The sequence below is a fragment of the Microtus pennsylvanicus genome, chromosome 1 (assembly GCF_037038515.1).
Source record: "Microtus pennsylvanicus isolate mMicPen1 chromosome 1, mMicPen1.hap1, whole genome shotgun sequence".
Classification (NCBI taxonomy): domain Eukaryota; kingdom Metazoa; phylum Chordata; class Mammalia; order Rodentia; family Cricetidae; genus Microtus; species Microtus pennsylvanicus.
In genome coordinates, this window is record NC_134579.1 from 86165417 (window position 1) to 86182860 (window position 17444).

General features: G+C 47.2%; 1 protein-coding gene across 2 annotated transcripts in view; it reads right to left on the reverse strand.

Annotated features, from left to right (window-relative positions):
- Nucleotides 1–616: 616 nt before the first annotated feature.
- The window catches only part of Tex26 (testis expressed 26), a 32149-nt gene continuing 15321 nt past the window's right edge, over nt 617–17444 (reverse strand). For both annotated transcript variants that reach the window (XM_075971718.1, XM_075971709.1), the window contains exons 4-7: nt 14474–14618; nt 10379–10555; nt 8047–8208; nt 617–1277 (exon numbers count right to left, since the gene is read on the reverse strand). In XM_075971718.1, coding sequence (XP_075827833.1) covers nt 1183–1277; nt 8047–8208; nt 10379–10555; nt 14474–14618 — 579 coding nt within the window. In that variant the 3' untranslated portion in view covers nt 617–1182. The remainder of the gene's footprint in view (nt 1278–8046; nt 8209–10378; nt 10556–14473; nt 14619–17444) is intronic.

Below are 17444 nucleotides of genomic sequence, written 5' to 3' on the forward strand. Positions count from 1 at the left end.
GTCAGGGACCCTTGTCCTAAAGATGATAGCAGGGACCATTGTCCTAAGAATGTTTGCAAAGAGCCCCCATATCCCAATCACCTTGAGAGCTGTTTGACTAGGTGTGCTGACTAGTGATCTTTGCTACCCCAGCAAAATCCCCACCCCAACCCAAATTCCTCATCCAAGGGCTATATAAGCCACAAGGCTAATAAACTGAGACTTTGACAATAGATCTTGCTTGGTCTCGTTCCTCTCTCTCGCCCATGTTCTTTCAGGTAGTGCCTCTTCAGACCCTGGAATAACTGGACCTGCTGGAAGGGTACAGGGTCAGACGCCCTCTTCTGGCCTTCCCGAGTACTGCTTGTATGTGGAGTTTGTATATTCCTGCAGGTAAAACACCCATGCACGTAAACTAAAAATGAATCATTTATCTATTTATTTTTGAGACAGGGTTTCTCTATGTAATAGTTCTGGCTGTCCTGGAACTCACACTGTAGACCAGGCTGACCTTGAATTCACAGAGATCCGTCTGCCTCTGCGTCCCAAGTGCTGAGGGCTTGGATTAAGGGTGTGTGGCACCATCACCAGGCCAAATATTTTTTATAAATGAAAATAAATCCCCAAAATGCAGGGAGAGATTGACAAGGTCATGTTTATTATCTCATGTCTTTAACATTTTTTTTCAGAACTTGACAGTTCAAAATACAGTAAGGCAACAGTAAGAAGGACTTCAGAAGTACATAAATGAATTTTTCCCATAAATTGTTATAAGGTATAATCATATTCTGGATTAAAACATACAGAGAACCTTTGAAGAAGTCCCCAAAGTGGAGATTGGTTTTTTTTTTTTACAGCATCCAAAACAAAGATCAACATTGGAAACATCTTTAAAATATTTTCATTACTGGGAAGTTGAAACTTCTCTGGAGAGGAACTCAAAAATTGAAACCAAAAATGATAGAAATGAATAAATAAAAAGAAGAAAGCATGTGCCATCAAAACTCTACGAGACACAGCTAAGGCTGTGTGCGGAGCATAATTTGTAATGTTAGCTGATTTCACTTAGAACTGGAACACAGCAGCGCGTACATTTCCACACTACCACAATCTATTTGGAGCAATTTCACCCATTTGTCCTTGATCATAGAAAGCGACCAGGCTGAGGTGGGCTGGGCTGAGGCGGGCGCCGGTCCGTTGATCTCAGGGTTTCTTGGCGCGGCTCCGTTTCCCTTTCCCATTTTTCCCCGCACCAATGTCACAGTGAGAATGGATGAAGCGATCGAGAATTTGTCTGTCTGCCAAGGAAGAAAAGCAGAAGTTTCTGACTTCAATATGAAGCAGCAAGATCTTAGGAGTAAGCGAGCGTCTGGTAGGAGTATACTATGTTTGCACAAGTTTGCTATGAGAGAATAATTGGAGGGTACTGTGTAATGGTGTAGAGTGCCCCGGGGCCCTACTTGTTTTGAGCATCCCAGAAAGGGTGTGGGTTTGCGAAGAAACAGAACCCAGTAGGATTCTGTGCCAGCAAGCGCCATTTAACCCCCTTCTTTGTCCCTCATCCCTTAATGGAGATCACATGCCTACCTCACACTGTGGGAAGGGATAAGCACACTATGGGCGATGTCACATAATAAATTAATGTATCATTAATTAATTAGCAGCCGTATATACCTTTATAGGGTGCACAGTAGTAAACGGTGGTGAAGAAAATGGTAGACTTTTGGTGGCCTTTGCTGTCCTTGAGTCGTACCTGTCTGCCTTTGGGAAGCCCTGGGCAGTGATGTGGTCTTGTCTGATTCTGAACATCTGTAACTCCCCAGTCTTGATTCCAGCATTCACATAGGGTGGAACTATAAAACTCCTCATTCCCAGAAGGGTCATCGGCCACTCATCCTCTTCCTCGGTGTCACAATGCCAACTGAGACCAGTAGTTGAAAGCTCCATGTGTGTGTGTGTGTGTGTGTCTGTGTGTGTGTGTGTGTGCATGCATACGCGCACGCACGTGTAGTAAGAAAAAAATAGCCTATCAAACATAACTAGCCCACCAAGGACCAATCTATCACATATTTCTCACACCTTGCAAACTTTTATGCAAAAGAATTCAAAATTTTTAACTCTCCTACCCGGTAAAACTTTGTTCGTGGAAAGCCCTGGCTCATTCCCAGACTTGACGGCTGGGAGCGCTCACTCCTCCCTCCCTTTTTTTCATGCTGCTTTCCAATCAAAAGTAGACTATGAGGTCAAACCACAGTCAGGGAGGAGGCATCAAGTTTCCTTGCATTAGAGACGGAAGACAGAGGCCACCTTGGTCCTGTGTGCCTGCTAGCCCAGTCTGGGTCACAGCCTACATTTATTATTATTATTATTATTATTTTACAAAAACGAATTGCCTTGCCAGGTTACTTTCATTTTCTCTTGTGTCTCTTTGTGTGATACCAACAAGGTTAGTCTTTTCCCACAGTGTGGAAATGTAGCCTGTGTTCTGTCCAGTCACAGCTGCCTCTGTTTGTGAGCTATTCCTGCTCTATCCTCCCCCTCCCTTGGCCCAAGAACTTTTCCACTCAGCTGTGTCTCCCGTGGAATGAAATGTGCTGACCTTACGTGCAATGTTTGCCAGTTGACGTCTGACCGCTGATGAGCCACACCCGTTTGTTTCCACCACCCAGGAAGTCCTTCCCGATGCTCCCAGGCAATACTGTTGACCCTAAGACAGCCTCTGGTCCCACTTCTTTCACCGTGGATGAGATTTACCTCTGTGGACTTTCAGATAAACGGAATCCTACAGGAGCGCCTGTTTAGCGTTTGGATTTTGTTGTGGCTCAGCGTCTTTTGAGCGTCCACATTTTGTCTTTTGTATCAGGAACGTGCTCCCTTTTATTGCCAAGTTGTTAAAGTATCACACCTCATCCATTTTCTTCTGCTGCTGGAGGTGGAGACTATTTCCATTTCTGGGGTATCGAGGATGAAACTGTTGTATTTTTATGCAAGTCCTTTTGTAGCTGTCCGCCTCCTTTTCCCTCAGGCCAATACCCAGAAGTGGAACTTCTAAGCCAGGACGTAGGCATATGTTTAACTCTGTAAGATGCCATGGAGCATTCATTCCCCAGAGTGATCCCACTACTGGATACTCCCCTGCATGTGGGAATTCTGGGTGCTCTGTGTTACCCCCAACTGCTGCCACCCAATCTGTTCCCTTTTCAGCTTGTCTGTAGTTTTGAAGTTTATATTGAAATATAGAAGGAACAAAGTGCCCTTCTTATAATAAAGACATGCATAGAGCGTAAATCAAACTGGGCACATATTAGCCAAAACAAGATGGCCCAGTGTCCATCAAACTTCATGTCAGTCAGGCTGCTCAAAGGCTAACTGGGCTTTGGCTGTTCTGTTTGCGGTAGTTGACATTGATTGACAACTTGACTGCGTTCAGCCATGCCTAGGGCACGGCTGTGGGTTTGTTGGGGCACTTCCAGAGAAGATCGACTCATGGATGGGTGAGCAGGGGAGGCTGCCCACAATGTGGGTGGTATCTTCCAGAGGATGGCTTGGATGAAAAGAGTCTAGAAGAAGAAGCAGCCAGCAGGTGTTGATAAATGCCTCTTCCTGGGCCAATGTGTCTGTATTGTTGCTGGTATCCCGTGCTGGCTTCCTTGTCCTTCCAGCATAAACTCAAGACTCTCCAAAAACTGTCTGGACTTAATGCGGCTTCCTATTGGGAGTGCCGATCGGGTACTTCCTGCATTGGACAGTCATCTTGTTCTCTTTATCTCCAGGTGGCCGTAGTTGGACCACCCAGCCCCTGCCCTATATGGCGAGCTAATGAGTCCCCTTTTATACAAATATCCTACTGATTCTGTTGTGGACCCAAGGCTAACAGCACCTCACACAGCCTTATTTCTTTAATGGTGATAAATGTCACTATGCCTATACCTCTGTCTTCCACACCAGAAGGTGGGTTCCCTACTAGGATGGATTTGTTTTTATTTATCTTTGTATTAAGTTAACGTGATAGACACACAACCATTGACATTTGCTGAATGAGTGAATACATGTATTCTTTTAAAAATTATTTATATTTATGGGTATTCTGTCTGCATGTCTGTCTGTCTGTGTATCATATGCTTGCCGTACCCATAGAGGTCAGAATAGGGTGTCAGATTCCCTGGATCTGGAGTTGTTGATGGTTATGGGCTGCTAGATAGATGCTGGGAATTTAACCCGGATCCTCCAAGAGCAGCCAATGCTCTCAACCACCGAGCCATCTTTCCAGTCCCAGTCCATGCAATTCTGAAATCTGAATTATGGGCTTGAGAGAAACACCTTACAAATTGTATGTCAGTGGAAAAAATGGGGAGGGAGCCATAGCTTAAAAAGATATCGAGAAAACCAGCTTTCAGATAATTTTACCACTCAAGTGGGAAGACAGTGGGCAGATGACAGGGTTTTACTAGCAGATAACATATGCAGGAACAGCTAGCTTCCAACTTGTCGGAATCCAACTCAGGGAATAAAATAACTCAGAACCTAGACCAGCCACTAACGAACACAGTCCGAGCTTCTCAAGTTAGAAACAAACTCAATATGGACTTCAACGTCCCCCTTCCAAAATGCTCAGAACTCAAAATGGTTCCGATTTTCTTGGATTTGGAAATATGGGCATATACATGGTGAGGTCCTTGGGAGATTGGCTCCAAGTCTAAACACAAAAATTGCTTCTGTTTCCTATGCGCCTTGCAGACACGAGCCTGGGAGAATCGTGTGGCACATTTTTAGCGTGCCTGTGCTTTAATGGTGACATGTGGTGTGAAGTGAGGTGTGGGAATTGTCCCCTGTGGTCCCATGGGTACACGCAGGGCTTCAGCTTTCACGGGAGAGATGTTTGTACTCAACGGCAGCCTGCCTTCAGTGTCCTCCTCTTCCTCCCCAGTTCTGCTCTTTCCTCTACCCTTGCTCAGCCTGTCCGCTCTTCTCCCCAGCCTGGGATATCACTTGGGGGGAAGACTAGTGTCTCCCCCACACACACCTCTCTCTGTCTCTTTCTCTCTGTCCTCTGTGGGTATCTCTGTCTCTCTCCCTCTCTCCTTCCCTCTCTTTCTCTTTCCATCAAAATACCACTGCCGTGGTCTCCTAGTCCACAAAAGCTTACTACATGACTTAAGCTGAGCCACTAATAAGTGAGCCTACGACATCTTAGGCTCCTCCATCCTGACATCCAGCTGAGCCCCGCTGTGAAGGCGCTGCTGGGATGGCCACAGCTGGCAGGCCTTGCCATCGTCCCTGGCACTAGGAGATGACAAGAGGTTCGCTGCCCCCTAACAGCTGCAATGAGGAGCGAGGGCATTAGAGTAGAGTTGGGACAGAGCGGCTTCTCCAGCAGCCCAGGGCTTCGTGGCACAGTTCTGGGATCTGCCCCCAGTGCTGCCCTGGACAACCAAGAAGAAACAAAAGCCTAACTTGTCTCAAAGCTAACCTGGCTGGTGACTGGATGGACAAATGTCGCCGATTGTTAACACCACATAGCAGAGGAGCCTCCCCCACCCCCCAACTCCTGCACCTCTGCTCACTCCTAGGGAACAAGGCCACACAAGCCTCAGCTTGCACACATACAGAGAGCGGGAAACCAGGTGTCTGGCCTTTGTGATGGTCGCATCTGGTGTGGCCGGTCCCTGATCCCTGGGCAGATGTCAGCACCTTCTGAAGGAAGCAGAATCCCCCTTTCTGTGGGCCCAAGGGATGTGGTTCTTAAAGGTAAAGCCAGCTTTCTGTAAATGCAGAGGGTGGTTTTACACCATTTGCAGGGAAACTGAGAGCAGGCAGGCAGCCTGGCTTTGCTGGTGGACTCCCCTGAGTCTTCAGGGACTTGCTCAGCAGGTTTCCAGAAGGCTCTCAGTCCCTTCTGAAGAGACAGTCTGGCCTTGAGGTGTCGAGAGGAATGAGGCTTCCAGAAGAAAACACACTTCTGCTTCCATAGGAGGCACAGCAGCTGCTTAACCTATTTCCCTGACACCCAGCAGCCAGTCAGGCACTTGTTTCTTCTTCTTATGCGTGTGTGTGTGTGTGTGTGTGTGTGTGTGTGTACACTCCATCCTTAAAAGCATCTGAAAGGCTAGAGCAATGGTTCCGTGGGTAAAACCGCTTATTTGCAAGCCTAAGGACCTGAGTTTGAGTTCCTATTGTACACCCATGAGCCACCCATGGTTTCAAGTGCCTATAATCCCAGCACTGGGAAGCAAGGATAAATGGCTCTCAAGGAGCTTGCTGGTCAGTCAACCCATCCTGTGAGCTTCTGATTCAAGAGGGAAAGAGCAAGATAGGAAGCAAAGGAGAAAGACTCCCAAGGCTTCCTCAGGCTTCTATGTATGCACACACCGTAGGGTTTCAGTCTTGTTTGGAGCAGGAGGTCTCGGTGCAGGGGGTAGTCTTTGCCAGGGGAGGGGTGAAGGCTGGGACTGGTGAGGAGTGGTGATTAGGGATGGAGGGGACACAGAGAGGTGTGAGGAGGAAGGGTGCCACCGAAGAGTGAGCAACTGGGAGCCATCTGCAGCAAAAGCCTGATTACAGAAAAGGAAGAAGCTGGTGGCCCCGCATTGCCTTGTGCACAAAGTTGGGTGTAGGAGGTATCTTAGGAATGTGAAAATATTAGATCTTCTTCCTATGTTTCTTTTACTTCCTTCTTGAAACTAGTGTGTTTTCTGGTGGACACAGCACATCTGTGGCATAAAAACTTATACCTTGGCCTGGAGGGATGGCTCAGCTGTTAAAGGCTAGGCTCACAACCAAAAATACAAGAGTTTGGTTCCCAGCACCCATGGCTGCCATTCCAGGTACTAAAAAAACAAACAAAGGGGGGGGGGGAACCAAAAAAAAAGGAAAAAAAAACTTATACCTTATAAGACTACTCACCTACACTGGGTTGTGAGCACACACACACACACACACACAACCAAGGCTGCTGACAGCAGCTCTGGGAAGGATTGATTCCTGTCCTGAAACTTCTTTGTTCCCTTGTTGACATGTTATATTTTCCCAGAGCTGGTCTGATAAGCTTGCTACATGGACTAACTCCACCCCATTCTGAGATGGCATTTGCTATTTGGGAGTGTGAAATATGAATATTCTTGTGTGTAAATAGCCCATCAATAAACAAGTGCAAACAGGAAGTCAAACGTAAACAAAATACAAGGAAACTGTGAGACAGCACAAAAGCCAACTGGACGATGGTGGCGCACGCCTTTAATCCCAGCACTCGGGAGGCAGAGGCAGGCGGATCTCTGTGAGTTCGAGACCAGCCTGGTCTACAGAGCTAGTTCCAGGACAGGCTCCAAAGCCACAGAGAAACCCTGTCTCGAAAAACCAAAAAAAAAAAAAAAAAAAAAAGCCAACTGGAGGAAAGGGAAGTTACACCAGCGCACGTGCGCCACTCAAGCACCTGTGAGGTGGGAGCAGACACATTAGACAGGACTCTGTGTGAGCTGTGGACTCTGGTGAGCCTCTTAGGAAAAGTTTTCAATGATCAAGGTTTGCATGGCACTGTGGATTTCCTTTTTAAAAAAGCAGTTGTGGTGGTTTAAAAGAAAATGGCCTCCATAGGCTGACAAGGAGTGGCACTATTAGGAGGTGTGGCCTTGCTGGAGTAGGTGTGACCTTGTTAGAGGAAGTCTGTCTCTAAGGAAAGACTTTGAGGTTTCAGATGCTCAAGCCAGGCCCAGGGTAGCTCAGTGTCTCTTCCCGCTGCCTGAGGATCCAGATGTAGAACTCTGAGATTCCCTTCCGGCACCAGCCTGCCTGCGCGCTGCCTTGCTTCCCACCATGATGATAAAGGACTAAATTTCTGAACTTTAAATGTTTTCCTTTTAAGAGTTGCTGTGGTCATGGTGTCTCTGCACAGCAATAAAACACTAAGACAAGTCTTTGTCTTTTTGTTTGTTTGTTCTTGAGGGGGGGTGTTTGGTTGGTTGGTTTTTATATTCAATTCCAGTGGTTAAAATGGAACAGCTCATCAGGCATGCTAAGGAAGGCATTCACTATGTTGGTAAATGGAAGAAGCGGTGACTTGAGGCCTCTTACCTTTGTAGGAAACACTTTGCAGATACTTGTGGATTTGGGAGGGGGAGAACGAGTCTAAGATCATCAAGAAGTCCAGGCAGTCTTTCCCATAGTCAGTCTCGTACGTGGTCTGATTCTTCGTGCGTTCCTGGTTCCGCATGTAGCTACGCAGCACAGAGGGCACTACAGGGACACAGGGGCAGCAGGACAGGCTGTCAGTAAACCAAAATGTCTGTCCTTGTCTGAAAACACCCTCACACCCGAGTTCAGTCTGGAATCTACTCCGCATCCTTACCGGATGCCACCTAGTCATTCCACCAATGACCAGGGGCTGTACTGAGTGGCTGTGGTTGGTGATGCTGGATGCAGAGGAATGGGAGACATGGCCCAAAGGTTGAGTGTGAGCACTGTTTCCAGAAACTGGGCTCTTCAAGAGTTCTGTTCTCAACACTGTGGATAATGTTTACCACTTGCTTAATGCTAAACGGACTTTGTAAACATCCCATTTTCTCTCAGGGCCTCTCCCTGCATTCTCAGAGGGGCATGTGAAGAGACCCATTTCCAGGGACCTGGAAAGCCTTAGTATGAGCACTTTGGAAGGAGGGTGACATTTACAGCAAGCATGTGCTGCCCATTCAGAGGGGCAAGAAACTCCAGCCACTCACATTTGATATAAATGATGATGAGATTAATCTGGATTCTGAGATTTGTGGAGTTGTAATTTTCAATAATGGAGATATGATGTTTTAATAAGTGATTTTTTAAAATAAGTGGCCCAACTTTTGTAAAACACAAGCACCCTAAATACTGTCCCCAGTCCCAAGCATCCCCCTCTAAAGGAATAAGTGTGAGGAACAGGCTGGACGAGGGACGTCCGTCCTCCCCCAGGAGAAGGGCGCCAGGGTCTGAAAACTGAGAAAGCGCACTGACATCCCTCTCTCCCATGGTTCTCAGGGTTCGTTTACCCTGTGGCTTCACGGGATAGAAAATTTCTACTCCTTAACCTCCTGGGAAGAAACAGAATCAGCAGCTACCAGCTTAGTAAGGACTGTCCCAGCTGTGAGAAGATTCAGGCAGATGGAATATCAGATAACGGGGGTACCACCTTGGAGTGTGGAGCACTGCCCTGGGTGTACACACAGGGACAGGGTCAGCCCTGAGCAAAGGTGGGTCACCCCTCATTGTTACCACTTGGAACTCACTCGTGACTCAAGGCTTTAGACTAGGAGTCCGTGTACCCCTTCCATCATGTAGGTCTGGAATCTTGAACTTAGGTCATCAGGCTTGGCTACAAGCACCTTCACCGGCAAGGCCATTTCACCAACCCACTTAACGAGTGGCTTAGTGGGTGCACGGTGATAAAACTCGTGAGACATTCCTATCAAAAGTGATAGGGATCCGGATCATGACAGATCGCTGGGACGGGATGGGAACTAATTCTGCAAATGCTTAAGGAGCACGCCACAAGCAAAGGCTGAGTGATTGACGGATTGACGAGTCTAAAGTGATTCCCTCTCAGCTTGGTCACTTTAGGGCATCTCCCGACTCCAACCACTGCTCTACCCAGGCAGAGTGCTATCAACTTAAGGCACAAGCTGGCAGTCTTCTGAGATTCACAGTTCCCTTGCCATGAGACTGGGCACTACAGTGGCACAGACTCTGTGTGTGGCCATTATCAAAACTGGCTGCCACGACCTTCAGCAACATCGGCATTGGGGCAGGGAACTGGTAAGGCCTAGCTACCGGCTGCTTCAAAAAAAAAAAAGACATCTGCTGGGCAAACTTTTCCAGGGCTCAGGCTTTGGTAGGACCCAGAGGTGGGAACCTGAAGATGGAGAAGCAGTAGTGAGGGACCAGGCACAGTGGGTCAGACTAAGAAGAGGCCAATCACAATGCATGTACAATCTAAACACTGGTTACCAGAGCAGACCAAAAATCCCAGATGCAGGGGCTGGAGAGACGGCTCAGTGGTTAAGAACTGAGCTCTTGCAGAGGACCTGGGTTCAATCTCCAGGACCCCCATGGTGCCTCACAACCGTCTGCAACTCCAGTGCCAGGGGGTCCGATGCCCTCTATCAGTCTCCCTAGGCACAAATGAGCTGCACAGACACACGCAGGTAAAACAGCCATACATATTTTTTTTAAAGTTCCAGTTCCTCCTTCCCTCGCACCCTGCACTTTGGTCTCCCTGCTAGTGGACAACAAGAGAGACAGACCCCATTCCTCTACTTGTCAGTTAATAACAATAAAACTTTTTTTTCCCCAGAAGTCAGCGCCACAGTGTTGGCCTCTCTGTCAGGTCGAGAGCCCTAGGGGGTCACTTTGCATTTGTAATCCCTAAAGGCTTCCTTACCTAGACCCTGGGAAGCCACAGGCAGGCTCGAGTAGCATCCATATTTGAAACTAAAATCCTGCAGTTCAGGAATCTTAGCTGGAATTTGGTAATGGTGCCGGAATTCGGTGTCCAGAGGTCGGGGAAGGAGTTCTTTCCAGTCCCGGGACATGGGAAAAGATTTCATGGTCTTCTTAGCTGGGGTGAAACGGGAAGACAATGATTACCCCTTGTCAATGTCTGAGTGGCTTGTCACTGCACCGTTTCGGCCAGCAGCTTCCAATGCATACCATTAAACTGACTCTCCTCGAGTTTAGAGGATTAGTCTGTGTACTCTATGACTGCTTCAGTTGAGAAACTATTTCTGCTCTAGAACATGGAGTATATGTTCAACTGGCCATGGTAGGTTTGTTCTGTTTTTTTGTTTGTTTGTTTTGTTTTGTTTTATTTTTACTCTTTGTTCTTTTGGAGGCCTGCCACCCAGCTCCCAAATAAACATATTGAGTCTTACTTATGAGTATCCAGTCTTAGCTTGGCTTGTTTCTGGCCAGCTTTTCTTAACTTCAGTTATCCCACCTCGCTTTTGCCTCTGGGTTTTTACCTTTTTCTACACCCTTCTTTACTTCTTACCCTGTGGCTTGCTGTGTAGATGGGTGACTGCCCCCCCCCCCCCCCCCCGGAGTCCTCCTCCCTGTCTCCTTTCACTCCTAGATCTCTCTCTCCCCAGATTTCTCCTCCCATTTATTCTGTCTGCCCGACAACCCCACCTATCCTTTCTCCTGCCTAGCTATTGGCTGTTCAGCTCTTTATTAGACCAATCAGGTGTTTTTGTTTTTTTGTTTTTGTTTTTGTTTTTCGAGACAGGGTTTCTCTGTGGTTTTGGAACCTGTCCTGGAACTAGCTCTTGTAGACCAGGCTGGTCTCTAACTCACAGAGATCTGCCTCTACCTCCCAAGTGCTGGGATTAAAGGCATGCGCTACCACTGCCCGGCCCAATCAGGTGTTTTAGACAGACAAAGTAACACAGTTTCACAGAGTTAAACAAACACAACATAAAAGAATGTAACATATCTTTGCATCATTAAACAAATGTTCCACAGCATAAACAAATGTAACACATCTTCAAGTAATATTCATTCCACAACAGACCTTAATTCGTTTTTGAACCGCTAGATACTCACGGCCATGAGGAGTTCTTAGGAACATGCTGCTGGGAACAGAAACCAGCAGTGAGTCTGCTGGGGTTTTCCTAGGCCTTTTTAAGTCAAACCAGAGAGAGAGCTTGGGGTAAGACCAGAGTTGCTGGGTCAAGCAGGATTCTCAATTAAATCTGAATGTCATAGTGTAATGGTGATCATATCTGTTTTCATGCTGACAGTCCTAAGTTCAAACCCCAATAGAACCACGATGAAAAGGGTTTCTTGGCCAGGTGTGAGGCCAGCCTGGTCTATGCGGTGAGTTATAGGCTTGCTAGCCAGGGTTTCATAGTGCAGTCTTGTCTCAAAATCAAACTAAGACTCTGCAGAAAGGCACAACCTAAAGGTAAAAGTAGAAGACCATTCAAGACCATTAGCCCCAGAAACATGAACTGTAACAAGGGAAATTGGCTTTGCGGTCTTCACATGCGACTCTCATTCTTCAAAGCTGAGTTCTCCAAGCCTGAACGTGAAAACAGCCACTTTTCAGTGCTCCGCCTCTTCATCCGCTTTAATTCCTCAAGGAACACTCAAAACCACAGCACGGCTCTCTGCTTCAGAAGCGTAAAGTGTTAAAGACGTGAACTCAATATAATAGCATTATGCGGTGGATCCTGTAAAAGTTGTTACAATGGAAACACGCATACACACACAAGAGCGAGAGAGACAGAGAGGGAGAGAGAAGGAGAGAGATCTCCAAAGCCTAGACTTAGATGGAAGGTCAAACGTGGAACATTGTGGAAGACAGAAGTAGCATTGTAGACAGGAGGCAGCATCAGGGGCCTGAGGAATCTGTGGAGTGGGCAGCTGGGGAGAACAACGGAGAGGGGGCAAGGACCAGATGACATAAATCGTGTCAATTGAGGCGTTTAGCTTTCGTCTTGAGGTCAACAAGAGTTCACAGAAAGTTGTAAGTCAGAGCTGACGTCAGCTTGCACATCAAAGAACCCACTGTGACATACCAAGGAAGAGAGCTGGATAAGAAGCCATCCAAAGACACTGGCACCCAGAACCAAGCCAGGGCTGTGAGGAAGGCGAGAATCGGACAGAGTAAGAGACAAAGGAGGAGTCTTGACAGGAGTTTGCCTACACATGAGGCAGCAGTAATTGGCTTACACTGAGCAGAATAGAAACATGATTTTCATAAGAACAGAGACCTGAATGCTTCTCAGTGATCCCGATGTCTATCTACAGATAGCATTGTCCTTTGATCTTATACCTGTCTAGCTCCAAAATAGTGTTTTTCATACATTCTGCCATTCAGCAAGTATTTCCCCAGCTCTTTCTAGCTACCAAGCCCTTCACTGGCCACGAGTGAACTAGGGCCTCTGGAGAGGGGTCTTAAACCAAATATGAAAGATTAAAATAAACAAAAACAACCACAAAAAGAACCCTTGATAAGAGGGGCTGGGAAGATGGCTCAGCTGTTAAGAGTTCTTCCTGTTCTTGCAGAAGACCCAAGTTGGTTCCTAGCATCATGTCAGCGGACTCAAACCACCTGTAACGCCAGCTTTGGGGGATCCAACATCTCCAGCCTCTAAGGACACCAAGACCCTCAGCAGATATAATCCCTGTATCTGCGACCTACTAACCTGCAGCGCCATGAACCAAACTATGGTTTATAAATTCCTAGTCAGTCATCAGATCTGTGACCCAATCCACAGTGGCAACAATTTGCAGAGAATGAATTTATTTGGAGGTCACAGTTTCAGGGATTTTTGTTTATGGTCAAGCTGGCTCCCTTGTTGCCGGGCCTTGGTGAGCCAGAGCATCATGGTGGAAAGGACAAGATTCTCCCCACAGCAGCCAGGAAACACAGACAGATGGAGAAGGGTCTGGACAAGATCTGCCTTCAAAGACCCATCCCCATCAACCCTTCTTCCTCCAGAGAAGCTCCTACCTCCTAAGTTTCAATCATTTCTTAAAATAGTGCCATCTGCTGGGGACCAAGCCTTCAACACATGAGCTGTGTAGATGCTCACATGTGCCCAGACAGCAGTGTTCTGCTACAGGAGAAAACACAGACATTCCCCTTTATAGGAAAAGGAATTAATACAAAAATCACTTTATGGTAATGAGCTCAAAGGTAAAACCATCACAAGATGGGTTGATGTAGTGACTCAATGATTTGTTCAGTCTCAAAACACTTGATTCTTTCAGAGCTGTGTGCTTAGGACTCAGAAGAGGACGGGTGGAACGATGGTGGGGAGGGGAGGCTAAGGACTGCTCGCCAGCCAAGAAGACCTCAACACCTCCCTCCCCAGCCTCAGTCTAGCCCAGCCGTCACGTGCTTCGCCTCCTAGTTCTACAAGCACCCTCTTCTAAACACGATCACCCTGTCACTCATTTAAACAACCTGCCAACTGGGAAGGCATCTCTGGGCGTGACTCTCCACAACTAGTTCCGGATCACCCTCTGGGAATGGGAAGGGGCGTCTGTTATTCTTTTTCCCTTTTTCATCCCTTCTTACTTCTTCTCCCCTCTTTCCCCTGTTTCTCTTCACTTTTCTTTTCTCCTTTCTTTGTGTTTTGAGACAGGGTCTTGTTATATATGCCAAGCTGAACTTCCAAGTCCTCTTGCCTTGGCCTCCAAAGATGTGGTTAGAGGCATTCACCACCATCCCTGACTAGTGGGAGTCTTTTCCAGACTCTCAATTGCATTGGCATAGACATCCGTAGCAATGCACGTTTATCTGCTTGTTTGCTTTTCAGTGCTAAGGATCAAAACTGCTACCAGTGAGCCATGCTCCAGCCCCCTCCTCACATCCCCATGCTTCTTACAATGTGTACCTTGTTGGTAAAATTTCTTGTCCCACACTAGCTTGGGAGTTCCTGTAAGAGAAAGACTACCTCCTTGCCATTTACCACCACTGTAGCAGTACCCAGGCCCATGCCCAGGGAAAGAGGGAGCACCTGCTTACCTTGAGTCAAATCCACGAAGTCCCTCTTGGTATGGGAAACAAACTGATTTGCTATCGCCTCCCGGACTTTTTCCATGGATGGAGGGACTATCCAGGGGAGGGTGTGGGTTGGTTTCCCTTTGGGGAGGGTCCACTGAAAGAATTCCTGTCAATCAATGCAAGCATGGTTTTAGTAAGAATCCAGGAAGGCTCGCCTCATGGAGTCGAGAATACCCGTGAGCGTTTGTGAGTCCGTAGTCTTTGGAAGCCTTATAATTAGCAGCCACGCTGCGGCTGCCTATACAGAGAGTATGGCAAGAGGGCCTGGCAGTTACTAGCCATAGCACAAGTCCTGGCTCGGCTACAAATAGCTGACCAAAGCAATTAAAGGAAGGACGGGTTTCTTTAGGCCATGGTTTGAAGGTTATAATTCATTGTGGTGGAGAATGCAAGATTGAGAGGCGGCTGGTCCTGTTGCATCCTTAGTTGGGACGTATCGGCAGATAAATGTCTGAGCTCAGCCAGCTTCCTCCCCGCCCCTTTTTATTCAGTACAGGACCAGAGCCACCAGGGATGACAACCTCTCGTATTTAGGGTGTATCTCTCCTCGGTTAAATCTCTCTGCAAACTCCAAGACACACAGGGCAGGATGTCTCTGCTGGGATTCTAAATCCGGTCAAGTTAACAATGAAGATTCAACCATCACAGATAACCTCTGTGTGCTTGCTTTGACCTTTGACACTGACAAGACAAGAAGACTGTCAGCTTCACGTGTTGAGAGCAGAACTCTTGTGTGAACAGAAGGCATGTGAGTTCTGGTCCTGGTGACACATCTGTAAAGAGCAGAGATAGTGTCTGGTGTCCCTTTGAGTCTTAGAGGAAGAACCTCCCTCCTTTAAAGAGCCGCAGTATGGTGGTGAAGGATTTAAGGAGGGAGGCACTCTCCTCTGTTCACCTCCACAGACAGTCAGTGAAGCACATGCTGAAATCGCCTCCCGGTCTCTCCTCTCACCTTCCCCCTCTCATGACTGTGTGTTACAGGTAATCTTCATTGTTAGCTTGGTTGGATTTTGCATCATCAAAGAGATGCTTCCTACATGTCCAGGAGGCATTTCCAGAGAGAGTTACATGTAGGGGTGAGAGCCAACCCCACCCTGCTGTCGGGATGTTAGCTAAATGCAGCCAGGAAATCATGGGTTGAACAGTGAAAGCCCGAGTCACCTAAGTTACCCCTTCTTTCCTCAGCCTGTCCCTGCCTGGTGCTTCATCTCAGTGACACAAAAGCAACCATGTTTCCTGCTCCCTTAGAAGATGGTACTGCCAGCCAGAGAGTTCCCGGATCCACCATGTCAGGCCGCAGGCACCAGAGGTGTTCCCAGCAGGGTCCAAGGCCAGCACTCTCCAACGTTCTTACTTCGGCCTTGAAACTTCAGTTTCTTGCTCGTGCTCTCTCTCCTTCTGCTCCTGATTTGGACCTTGAGATTTCTGTCCGGTGCTCCAATATGGGTCTCTGTCTCTGTCTCCTTTTATCGCCTGATGAAGGTTAATATTCAGGAGGATGCCTATATGTTTTTCTTTGGGTTCTCTAGGATCACTAATTAAGGCTCAGTGTCCTTTGTTTATGGCTAGAAACCAAATATGAGTGAGTACATCCCATGTTCCTCTTTTTTGGTTTGGCTTACCTCACTCAGGATAGTGTTTTCTATTTCCATCCATTTGCATGCAAAATTCACAAAGTCCTTGTTTTTTACTGCTGAGTAATACTCTAATATGTATATATTCCATACTTTCTTCATCCATTCTTCCATTGAAGGGCATCTAGGTTGTTTCCAGGTTCTGGCTATTACAAACAATGCTGCTATGAACATAGTAGAGCATATACTTTTGTTGTATGATAAGGCCTCTCAGGACCACGAGGGGTGCACCCACACACTGAGACAATGGGGATGTTCTATCAGGAACTCACCAAAGCCAGCTGGCCTGGGTCTGAAAAAGCCTGGGATAAAACCGGACTCGCTGAACATAGTGGACAATGGGGACTACTAAGAACTCAAGATCAATGGCAATGGGTTTTTGATCCTACTGCACGTACTGGCTTTGGGGGAGCCTAGGCAGTTTGGATGCTCACCTTACTAGACCTGGATGGAGGTGGGTGGTCCTTGGACTTCCCACAGGCCAGGGAACCCTGATCGCTTTTTGGACTGACTAGGGAGGGGGAATTGATTGGGGGAGGGGGAGGGAAATGGGAAGCGGTGGTGGGAAAGAGACAGAAATCTTTAATAAATAAATAAATTTAAAAAAATAAAAAAAAAAACCATAAAAAAAGAAACTTCAGTTTCTCCCTTTCTGCTGGGTGGCTGCCACCAACCAAAAAGAGGCCCACTTCCCTGCCTTTCAGAGAAAGCCCTACCTCCATCTCCCTTCCCCCTGCAGCGAGGAAAGTGTTTTTCAGAATTGCATCAAAATTCTGCAAGATAGTTATGGGCACCTGTGCTTTGCAGTACCCGTTCGTCCCTTTGTTATTTGTCCTCTGTAGAGAACAATTACAAACATAATGTATGTATTCAAGACGCCACTGGGTGCACAGGTCCTCTGTCTGGATTTTGTTGATTGCATACTCAGAGTGTTATTTAGCGAGTGTCTGTCCCCAGGTCATAGACTGAAGGCAGAGTCCTTAGCACAGACTGTCAGCGATGTCTGGGCAAGGCAGAATGAGCCGCATGATAGATGCTGTTTCTCTATGTGTCATGGCAGCAGCTGTTGGGACTCAGTGATTAATAGTGTCCAGAATCTGGCACTAACCCTCGTTGGTTGAGAGCACAGAGGACGTTTGACACACCAACTCTCACTGTCTGGAAGCACACACGCATCTAACATGCTAGCTCTTGTTGTTGGCTGAGAGCTCTCAGGAACGCCACAATAACTCTCACTAAAGGTCTTTAATAGGGAGCGAGAGAGGTGACTCAGCAATTAAGAGGACCCAGGTTCAATT